This window comes from Macadamia integrifolia, chromosome 5 (genome assembly GCF_013358625.1).
Source record: "Macadamia integrifolia cultivar HAES 741 chromosome 5, SCU_Mint_v3, whole genome shotgun sequence".
NCBI classification, from domain to species: Eukaryota; Viridiplantae; Streptophyta; class Magnoliopsida; order Proteales; family Proteaceae; genus Macadamia; species Macadamia integrifolia.
The window spans coordinates 18,531,904-18,543,847 of record NC_056561.1 but is presented as its reverse complement, the minus strand read 5'-3'; the positions used below and the strand labels follow the sequence as shown (position 1 = coordinate 18,543,847).

Below are 11,944 nucleotides of genomic sequence, written 5' to 3'. Positions count from 1 at the left end.
GACATTGTTCTCAAATTTAGAATTGAATCTAATATTGTGGGTAATGTATAGTTGATTTGTATGGGAAATATGGCAATATAGGATCAAGTCGAAAAGCTCTTGATGCAATGGCTATCAAGGATAGTTTTACATAGAGTTCAGTTATATCTGGTTATGTAAAAAATGACCGTGGGGAGGAAGCGATGGTTTTGTTTTGAGATATGTATAGAAAAGGCTTGGAGCCTGATCAGTATACATTTTCGTGTGTTTTAAAATCTTATGTTGAGACCAGAGGAATAAAAACATGAATGCAAATCCATACCTAGGTTTAAAAAAAATGGCTACTATGCAGAATATTTTTCTTTTAAATTTTTGCACCGATTTCAATTATATGGATGATGTTGAAAAGATTTTTAGAAGCATTTCTGACAGACTTTGTTGCTTAGATTTCTATGATCATGAGTTATATTATCATGTCAAAAGGATCCACTACATACATCGGACTCTATCGGGAATTTTTGAAATATCGTCACGTTAAAACCCGACGAAGCCACTGTAATTGTGATTTTAAAATCTTGTCAAACAGATTTAGACTTGGACTTCAGATCCATGCAGATATTGTGAAGTTCAACCTCAATTGTGAAACTCTTATTGGAAATGGTGTTATAAACATGTAGTCTAAGTGCAATGCAGTTGATAATGTTCGAAAAACCTTTAATAACATGGCTCACAAGGATGAAGCCAGATGGAATTCAATAGTTGGATGCTATGTTCAGAATGGGGTCCAATTGGAAGCTCTTAAGCATTGCAAAGAGATGTTAGCTATTAATATATGTCTAAGCTACTTTAGTCTTTTATTGTGCATCATTGCTTCCTCGACTTTAGCAATCTTAGATTTGGGAAAACAGTTCCATTCATCCGTTATCAAATTTGGTTTTGATCGAGATGTCTACATTGGAAGCTCTGTGATAAACATATATGTTAAATGTGGTATCAAAGAAAACTTCATCAAAGTCTTTCATGAACTTCATGATTTAAATGTAGTAATTTTCAATGCTCACAATCAAAGTTTGCACAACAAGAAAGAGCCTTCGAGATAGATGAAGTATTTAAAGATATGGAGAATATGAACATAATCCCAAACAAAATCACCTTCTTAGCTATTTTATCTGCTTGTAGCCATGTGGGTCTTGTAGAGGAGAGCATATTAATCTTTAATTTGATACGTCAGAGTTACAGAATTGAGCCAAAACTTGAACATCGTTCTCACTTTGTTTATGCATTTGACTGTGTTGGTAGGCTTGAGGAAGCAAGCAAATTGCTACAAAATATCATTAGTGTTTCAACATGGAGAACCCTTCTAAGTTCTTGTAGGAATCATGAGAACTTATTGATTGGAGAGAAATTGAGAAGAAAGATAATAGAATTGGAGCCCAATGATCATGCTTCATATGTTTTCTTCTCTCAAATGTGTACTTAGAAGCTGGAAGATGGGAAGAAGCTATGGTTTTAAAGAAATTAAAAAATGGTCAATATTGGAGTCCAGAAGGATCTAGGAAACGATTGGTTGATGATCAAAGATCAAGTTCATTTGAGTTCAAGGTAAAATAATTCTACACTAAAAAATTGTTGCCTTTTGGTGATTGTGTTATTGTTGGTATATATTATGATCAAATATTTGGTAGTTGCCTAGTATTGGTGAACTTATAGATGATCTAAGTGAGATAATGAGTTATTGAGAAATCATAAATTATATCAAGTCCATTCTTTTATATCTGTTGAAATAATATGTGGATATATAAGACGACTCCCATTTAATGGCGCCGTTATAATGAACATGGAAGAAGAGAAACCAACTTCTATATCCATTCACAAGGGGAGGATTTACTTCATGGCTTGAAAAAGTATAAGGAAAGAATGTGAGGTCACCACCTCTTGTCTCCCTTTATACGAATGAGAAAGTTAATTATTAAACCAATATAAAAAATTACCTGGGCCTTCTTCACTTGGAGAAACCCAACAAACTGTCCCTTCGACTCATGAAGAGGGATTTGCTACATCTAATCCTACCATGCTTTTGCAAAAGTCAAACTTTGTTTTGGATAATGCTTTTGTCATCATATGCATAATTCTTGTCAGTAGGAATCTTTTTAAGTTATATAAGCTTTTGTTTTAGAACATCTCTATTGAGTGATACCTTACATCAATATGTTTGATTTTATAATAAAAACTTAGATTCTTACCCAAGTGGATGGGTCTTTGACTGTCATAATGAACAATGTGCTTCTCTTGTTTCAAACCTAGTTCTTGAAGGAGCACCTCATCCACATCTTCTTGTAGGCTTCTACTGCAACAATATACTCAGTTACTATAGTTGATAAAGCTACACACATCTGCAACTTGGACTTCCATGACATTATACATTACACCTTACAAAAGTAAACAAGTACTCTGATGTAGACTTCCTTGAAATCGATGTCACTTACAACACATGTTTATCATCTCCAAAATACTAACATGCATTGAATTTCAATGTTACCTAGAACACACAAGAGGCATCATCCTTCAAAGGAATACAACACTTGAATAGGATCAACATCAATTGTAACTTCTCCAATTACTGAATCCCAAGCTTGACCCTTATTTTTCTCTTTTCAATATCTTAGTCTAACTTTGTATAGTGTAATTAGGTTTCAACCATAGGCCCTCCATCCCAGCAACTCCTCATTGGCTGAGCCATTAGCTCCAAAAAAAGCTTTGAGCCACTAGCTCTAGAAAAAGTTGGTGGTGAGGGGTGTCAATTGATCGGGTTGGGCTGGGCCAGTCCAGTCTCGATTCGGCTTAGTCTGGCTATACCTTTGGATCGTGACCTACCTATTTCACGAATGAGTCCATCTCGGTCAGTCTTATGTCAGACTTGATCAGGTTCTAGGCTTTGATCGGGCTACTCGGGCCTTAAACAGGGCAATGTGCCAATAAAACCTTAAATAGGCCTTAAATGGTCTTTAATTGTCTTAGATTTAAGATACTTTAATATATTTCATTAAATGATCAATAATTTATAAAAGATATTACACTTAATTGCATTCAATAATTGGAAAAAATATCAATATATACTCTATTCTATCCTAAAAAAAAAAAAATCAAAATATGCATATAAATGGTCAATAAGGTTGTCAATCCCAAGCCCGCACCTGTTTCACCGATCGAGCGCGACCGTCTAAAAACTAGCCTGGCATGCACCAATTAGTAAACGTGTTAGGCCTAAGCCCAACTCGTTTATAAATAGGTAGTACACGATGCCATGGGTAAGCCCGACGGGCACCCGACCAGCCCAGCCCGTTTACAAGCTCGACTCTACCCGACACGTTTAGCCTGCCCATTTATATGCATATTTTGATTTTTTTTTTTAATAAGGCATCTATTGATATTTTTATCAATTAGTGAACAAGTGTAATATATTTTCTAAATTGTTGATGATTTCATAAAATATATTAAAGTCTTTTAAATCTAAGACAATTAAAGGCCATTTAAAACCCGTTTAAGGCTTTATTGGTATATTATCCATTTAAGGCCCAATTATAGCCCGATTAGGAGAAGCCCAGTCAAAGCTCAGAACCCTATCGAGCCCGACACGAGACCGATCGGTACTGTCTCAATCCTTAAATAGGTAGGTCATGGTTCGAGGATATAAGCCCTCTAGGGCTGGCCCGACCGATTGACACCCCTAACGGTCGGGCTAAACGTTTTGGGCCGAGTCAAACTTGTAAAATGGGCTGGGCCGATAGGGCGCTCATCGGGCTTACCCCTTGCACTGTGTACTACATGTTTATAAACAGGTCGGGCATGAACCTGACACATTTAACAATCAAGATAGGCCGATCTTTACACGGTTGGGCCTAATCGGTCTAACTAGTGTGGGCTTGGGATTAACACCCCTAGGTGGCATGCCCAACCTCTACCATTCTTTTAATTATGTTTCAAAGAATTTTAGCTGTAAAAATATTTTCGAAATAATTGGAAAAAAAATCTGTCATTAATCATTATGCCATTATTAAAACTGAATAATATTTTTCAAATAAATATTTAAATGGCTATATTACCTTCATCGAACAATAAAAAAAGGCGTGTTATTGTCAAATTCTCCAGGGGAGGTCATTGTAATTTCCTCTTTTCTATTAAATAAATCCACTTTGATGCTTATTGCAAAGACGTCCAACATGATTGAAAAGCCAGTTGAATTAAATCCAATACAGCCCGAACTTCTACAGCAACACTCTTTGTTCGAAACCTCGGAAACAAAATAAAAAATATTTTCATTCTAAATACCAACCAAACACTACCTTAATAATTTATCGCATTTTTGTTTCCTTCTTCAAGGAGGATCTTGAAGAAGGGATACCGTTTATTTGTGTATTCAGATCCAAATCCTCTTTAACCCAGGGCAGGTGGGGAGGGACCAGCAAGACACATAATAGGTGAGAGAAAGTGAAACCCCTTGTTTCTCTCTCCTGTTTTGTATCTTGCATTTAAATCCCGAAAGGGACACCACTTGGGCCCAAATTACATTTTACTACATTGCAACTCTCATTAATTGTTAAATTCAAATTTATGTGAGGATCAAGTTTTTTCCTCAAGTGACAGATTCCTTCACCGATGGCGAGTGTCTGGAAACAATGAGACATATCAAACTTTCAAAATATAGGAGGGGAATAATGATGACCTTAAATATATGCATGAACCATTCACCCACCGTGAAGGAAAACTTTCCCCATTATGCAAAATGCCATCACAAGAAATCCCAAAAGTAGTTGAAAATTTGAAAATAATAAATAAATGACACTTCTAAGACTTCTCCCTAAAACAAAATCCCTAGGCCCGGTTATCTAAAATTAGAACATAACCAAACAGAATGTTGACCAATAAGTATCAAATAATAACTATACAATTAACTCAACTACATACTTAAATATAGAACTAAATCTTAATATTCCACTAAAATTTTTGCATTATGTCTTTGATAAAACGTGTTGTACAATTTGATTATTATATATTATATTGTTTGAGTCAATTAAACAATAATTCTTGATAATGATTGCATAACTCCCCTTGGTTTTTTTTTTTTAGGCAATTTGTTCCCTCCTGGATTTGGCCCGCCCTTGTGATGCTGTCGTCTTCCCCCCCACCTCTCCTTCTGCTTTTCAATAATAAAATTTTTTATTCATTCAAGAAAATGATTGCATGACTTTCCATTCTTTTGATGCCATCATTCACTACAATTCCCTTCCCTTCCCTTCCCATCTAACTTAGACAAACCCTTAAGCTCGAATTGATCGCAAGGGGAATTGAAGGGAGGTGAAATTGAAATTTTTTTTTTTATAATCATTACCCTATATTGAGTTATAAAAATTCACTTTACTTTGCATTAAAATCTCTCAAATTTTAAAAATAAAATAAAAATTACATCTAAAAAACATAATTATAAAAAATGATAAAAAAAAATTTAGTTTCTATGATCATGTTGAATCATGATTACCAAAAAAAATGTAGGTTTAAAAATTCTTACATTCAATTTAATTTCTCTTACAACCAAACAGAACCAAGTTATTTGATGGAACATTCCCTTCATTGCAGAATGCAGGAAAGGATGGAGAGAATTCTTTGCACCACCCCCCCACCCCCTCTCCCCCCACAGACACTATGGTCAAGTTCTTCAACTAATTGCACAGCAGTTTTTACACTCTTTGCAAAAATCGAGGTGGAAAATACATTTCCTGTCTCATGCTTCACCATCTCTACCGAACTGCATAATCTATCGCAATCTCACTGATCAAAATACCAAGGAAAGATGGACCTTAATATTTTTGGTAGAAAAATCTTAGGTTCAGGTTTACAAGATGTTCCATTTCTGCTCCAAAGCATTGCAGATCATTCCTAAACAATATGCAGCACTCAATGGGTAGCCTGAAACTGAAAAGATAAATAAATAAGAGAGCCATAGGGAGAGAAGGGATTCATTATCAGTATTCGTAATATTAATTGTTATGGATAATTGAAATATGAGAATAAATCGAAAGACACTAGACAACATTAAGAACTAGAATCCACAGAAACATAGGAAACACAAAGTATGTGGAACATGGACTTGGGACTTTTTCTTTGAAGGGGGTCTTTGGAATAGGCAAAGCAGAAATTCAAATTAGTGAAAGGTTTCTCAGACACTCAAAATGAAAAGGAACTTCCCATAATCTCTTCAATTTTCACAGAAGGAAAAGAACCGGCTGCGGGGGGGGGGAAGGGTTAGGCACGTCAGCTGAACAAAGCATTAAGAACTTTCAAATTGCATGATTTAACAAACCCAAAATGTAATTAAAAGTTGAAATAAATTCGTAATCTAACACTGTTAAACTCCTCTTTTAAACCTGGGCTCTTGATTAGTTCTTTGTCAGAACAATTTCCATCCCAGCCAAATGGATATGACATACAACACTTATCCATAACTACGTCAACCATCTATTGTATTTGTCAAACTTCCATCTGCATTCATTCATTCATGTCTATCTTTTGCCTCCTTTAAATTGCCCATGAAAATAAAACTACACACAGATCTCCAACTAATTGGATTATACTAGAATTCTAGAAATCTGTAAGTCATAAATCATGATCCATCCTATCCATCTAGTCCACTTCCCACATTTGGCACATGGATTTCAAATATTTGAAGTTAGATCTATCAAGTTTGTCTATCCTTCTCTCCCCAAATTCAATACCCTCCAGCTTTTATTTTATTTTATTTATTTTTAAAGACCCTATAAAATCCTGTTTGTCCCTATTTAAAAAAGATTTCTTGATCGAGCAATAGTCCATCTTTTTATGTCATTTTCCATGCCTACTTCTGTACTGAATTTCAAAATCAACATTCATATAGGATCTGCTTCCTATCCTCACCAGCTGCCTCCACTTTGATATGGTGGTTCCTACCCCTCATTATAATCATGCATTGCCACAAGTAGGCATGAATGCTGGCAGCTCCATAAAGATACATGTTTGCAGAAGATCTTCCCTGTTCTTAGAAGTATTTCAACCTTCTCTCACTTCCATGGCATTTCTGAAGTCTAACTTACAAATAGGTATTTTCCATCCATTTCTTACATTCACAACCTCACATTGCATTGGCCATATGCCAGAGAAAAACGTATCCTGGAGATCCTGGGGTAGATCTTTCAAAGGAATTTCAATGATTATATGAATCAGCAGTTGTTTTGCTTCATATTCTGTGGAGGGATGTGGAGGGTTTTGGTTCCAACAGAAAATGATTCAAGCAGCTGGAACTGGGAAGCTCCATTTGAAGGATTGCTAATGCAAAGGCATATCTCAAGGTCATGGAATCATCCCACCCAGAGGAGAATGTAAGTACAAACATCCATTAAAGCGGATTTGAAAGCTCACATAGTGAGGATATTAAATCCCTCCAGCCCTCACGCTGTCTGATAGTTTTCACCCAAGCCTCAGTTAATGTGGTGATTTTCTTTAATAGGTCTGGAAAGATTAAGATCTTGTTGTGGCATTCTAACGATTATAATTAATGTAGAAGTAGGTTACACAAGGCAACTAACCCCCAATGTATTAGAGCCCCAAACCAAATCAGATCTAACCGTCAAGTAGTCTTGACAGGTTACAGCAATAGAAGAAAAGAAATAACCAGAAAAGAACCTCAAATAAATACTTGTAATAGCAGAGAACAGACCAGTAGCAAGAATCAGCAGCAAGAACCAAAACCCCAGGGAGAAATAGGCCTGCGGCTAGGGTTAGCAAGGGGTACCTGCGGTTGGAGATAGGAAGCTCAGATGGAGTCCAAACTTGGCTTGATTGGAGGCCCTAGGGTGCTGAGCAAATATCTTTGAATTCTGCCGGTTGGGTTGAGAGATCCAAGAGTTGATTTCAGACTTTTAAATAGAGAAAATAGGGGGATTTTCAAGAACCGCAGCAGGTCACCTTGGATGGCCTTCAAACAAGGATCGAGTGGTCCTTTGGAAGCCTCGAACAAACCCTTAAAAGGGTCTCATGAATCAAGTTCAGGCTTGGCAGATCTTGGCAATCGATGGGCTTCAAGAACCCTAACCTTATGCTGATCGATTCTGGTCCTTAAGTACCTTAACAGATCTGAAATCTCTCTCAATTGAATCTCACAGCAAACAATAACCAAGAACAGAAATGAACAGTAGAGAAGAGAATACACAAGAGAGATGTGGGTGGGAATGGCTATCTCAGCCTGGGCATCTCACCCACAGCTATCTCAGCTGTTAGAAGCAATTAAACTGCAATATTCTTTTTCATTCAAGTCTGAATTTCTGAGTACAGTAGCTCTTTTTAAATAGAGGGCAGAAGTTACAATAGTAGCAGTCATACTCAAACTAGGAGTTGTACTCCTATTAGGAATCAACATAGAAACCTAGACAACTTAGGAAACTAACTAGCTACTAACTAATAGCCACTTATGGGCTTTATTAATATAAATCGATGGGCCCAATGGGTCTTTATCCACTAAAGGAATCGATGGGCCCAATGGGCCTTTATTCACTGAAGGACTAACTAAACCACTAAACTGGTTCGAAGGCCCTAATTGGGCTGGGCTTCCTTCCTGCAATAGCTCAGTCCATACTGGGGATCTACATCAATAATCCTTCTCATGGTGCTATCCACATTCATTCATCAGCCCGCCCCTTCTGTGGCTTTGACAGAATCAATAGAGACCAGTAAGTGACAGAGAAAGGTTTTCAAAACCGGCTGGCTATCAATAAGCAGCATTCTTATCAAACATCTGCCCCAACTTCTTGTCGTTTATAGTAGTGAATTACACCCTTTCTCCTTTCTCATAAAGACTCCCCCTCCCCCCCTCCCCCCTAACCAAATGCAAAATGGTTTTGGGCGCTGTTTTTTTAACTTATTAAGCATCTTTTGTAAGACTCTTCATTTTCAAATGTTTTATGGGTTCTGGACTCTCTTTTTCATTGTAAAGGGTGCTTATATAATCAGACAGTTTGGCTTATTCAGCTTAAGAATTAATAAGTACATCATTTTTTTTTCTTTCTTTTTTCTGGGGTGGGGGGGGGGGGGGGGTGGGAGAGGGGTGTCTTCACTAGTACTTTTGTTCTTTGTAGGAACTGAAGGCATGTTTAGTACAACTTCTCCATTCTGAAGTGAACATCTTTAGCTTCTCCTCATCCTCACACTCATCAGGCTCAGAATCTTCATCCCGGGCAGCATAGAAAACCAAAACTCTAAACAGCGGTTGAATATACTTGTGCATTTCGTAGGGGTAATCTATGTTTGTATTCATTTACTATTAAGACACCTCTACAAATCAAAGAAGTGCTTCCCGTAAGAATCACTCAAAAAAATAGGATATCAAATCCAGTCCAATTTTGTATCTAGGAAACATTTTCCCAATGCCATTTTTTTTTCTAATTTCTTCACCTATTTTATTTATTTGCTCATTGGAGATGAGTAGCTGGTCTCCTATTTCTGTTGCAATTGTGGAGTTAATTAGTTGCAGTGAAGTAACTTCTTTCTTGCAATTGTGGAGTTAATTAGTTGCAGTTAAGTAACTTCTCTCAGTTACCTGAAAGAATATAAAATTATTTCTTTTGGTCCTCCTTTTGACAATAGCAACCCCCCCCCCCTCTCTTGGGGGTTGGAGCATATAAAGAATAGACAAACCACTACAAAAGAAAATTGATGCAATCCTGAGGAAGGTTTGGATACCCTATTTGAAATCACTATGGGCCCAAACAGAGTAAAAATCTCACACCAAAGGATTAGTGGCAAAAGAGTAAATAAAGTGAATTTTAAATAAATTGAGATCAACAATGGGTGGCAGTACTGTAATTTATTGGAAATTCAATTATAAGGGAAGGAACACAAGCAAGAGAAATGTAACATGTAAGTGGGAGGGTAAACTTGGAATGCAAAATAATAATATTCAAATGGTTTTTCTTGTAAATTGTTAGCATATTTAGCTGTTACTAAATTATGTGTAACATAGGCTATATTTGAAAAAGTATACAGCCAAGTACACTACCAACCTAGGGTACAAAATCAAACTAGCATTTTTTATGTGTTTTTAACAATCCAAAGGCTTCATAATGTTTAGAGATGTTTAAGTAGGGTCTCCCTAAAGTTTCGAGCCAAAATATAGCTATTTAATCACCGAAATGGTCAAACAAAACCAACCACCGAAACAGACAGTTTCGACCAGGATTAGATCAAACCAGAAATATTTCTTCTTGAACCTTGGGCCATGCCCTTAAGAATTTTCAACTGGGTCGGTAACTAGCTTAGAAAACCGTATCTTATAGGCATAGAATCCACAATATAGGAAGTAGCAAAAAGACTAAACTATTAAAAAAGAACATTAAAAAGTATGAAATTCAATAATCTTACTCCATCAGATACGATATATTAACAAGTAATTATTAGAAAAAACACAACTATCAAAGGCAAGGTTCAAGTATACGAAATCAGACATGAACTCAGTCTGGATTCAGCCAGAACCATAAAATTGGGATCAGGAGAAGCAAAGAATTTCCCAAAAATCTGTGCTTTTTGAGTTTTTGATTCAATAAATTTGGGATCTTGCTATGAGAGGTAAGTTTCATTGATTAAAATAAGGAAACAGTTGCCCAAAATGAAGGTCAAACATGAATAATGGAAATTCAAACGAGGGCTACAGGAATAGGCTGGAATCATAATCGGGTTTGGCCGATTCTAATTTGAATCGGGCAATTCACCTGATCTGATTCCAATTATTAAAACCATGATCAAAGGTTCACATTTATGTCTCGATGCAAATTTTACTTATAAACTGCACAAAACAAAGAAAACTTCTGTTTCCATTAATTAATTATGAGAATATTCTATAAAAGAAGGAAATTGAATATTTAAAATGGACAGTACCTGATATAAAATCATCAGTATACTCGGTATTAATTTTCCCATGGGCCATTGCACCAACCTGAACACACGTAGGAGTATCTAAGTAAATGATACGTTATTCTCAACCAGAAAATCCAACATTTGCATTCACATTAGAGAAAAATTAAGGAATACATAAAGATGGAAGCTAATTAAAGAAAAATAATTTCTGAATGTACCACAAAAACAAGGTTCACATCATTGTTGGTAGCATTATTAACATAGTCCTGGATTTTAACCATCCTTTCTGCACTGTGTGAGAGTCCTGAAATATCAAGAGCTTTTCAGATCCCAACCAAGATACTTGGGTCTAGTCAGAATACTTGCAAAATAAGAGACACTCACCTATTTTGCGAGAGTTCAGAGGTAAATACCGTGTCACAGGATTCTTAACCACACGCAAAAGTTTTTCACGCTTACCGCTGGCATTTACAGTGAGCTTTTGTAGTAGTTGCACTGCAACAAATGTAAGATACAACCGAAAGAAGTGAAATGAATAATAAGTAAAATAAAGCAAAACCAAGAGATGGTAAAACAAGTATAATATGTATACATAGACACAAAGAAGAGTAGCTGAATCAACTGAACTTACAAATTAAGCCAGAAAACCGCTTAAATGTCCTTGGGAGACGAGCATAGGGTTTAATTTCAAAAAGCACTCCCTTCTCAGTCTTCACATAGAGGGCTCTTAGTCTTCCAGCCTTGTTGAGCCGACTATCCAAAATCGTAAGAATAGCCTGAACACAACATTTTCCAAAGTATAATGGGTGCTTAGAAATGGGTATAAATTCATGAAAATACAAAGGCATGTAAATTAAGCTAACATCATCCAATACCCAATTCACAATAGAGAAAACCACTTGAGGAACCATGGAAATTTAGTTCCAAACATTGAACATCGCCACATTAGAGGTAGGAATTCAGCTCGTTAGGTTTTATAAAAATGTTTCAAGGTTCAATATCCACTATAAAGAAAAACAACAAATCGTAT

General features: G+C 36.2%; 1 protein-coding gene across 3 annotated transcripts in view; it reads right to left on the bottom strand.

Moving 5' to 3' along the window:
• Positions 1-5,481: 5,481 nt before the first annotated feature.
• The window catches only part of LOC122078735 (ribosomal RNA small subunit methyltransferase NEP1-like), a 7,326-nt gene continuing 863 nt past the window's right edge, over positions 5,482-11,944 (bottom strand). Inside the window, exons 3-8 of one of the 3 annotated variants that reach the window (XR_006140169.1) lie at positions 11,546-11,690; positions 11,299-11,409; positions 11,133-11,218; positions 10,936-10,993; positions 7,802-10,843; positions 5,482-5,949 (exon numbers count right to left, since the gene is read on the bottom strand). Coding sequence is in view for 2 of the 3 variants with exons in the window: in XM_042644837.1 (XP_042500771.1) it covers positions 5,870-5,949; positions 10,936-10,993; positions 11,133-11,218; positions 11,299-11,409; positions 11,546-11,690 (480 nt within the window). In the remaining variant the exon portion in view is untranslated. The remainder of the gene's footprint in view (positions 5,950-7,801; positions 10,844-10,935; positions 10,994-11,132; positions 11,219-11,298; positions 11,410-11,545; positions 11,691-11,944) is intronic. The other 2 variants (XM_042644838.1, XM_042644837.1) reach the window with 2 other exon arrangements.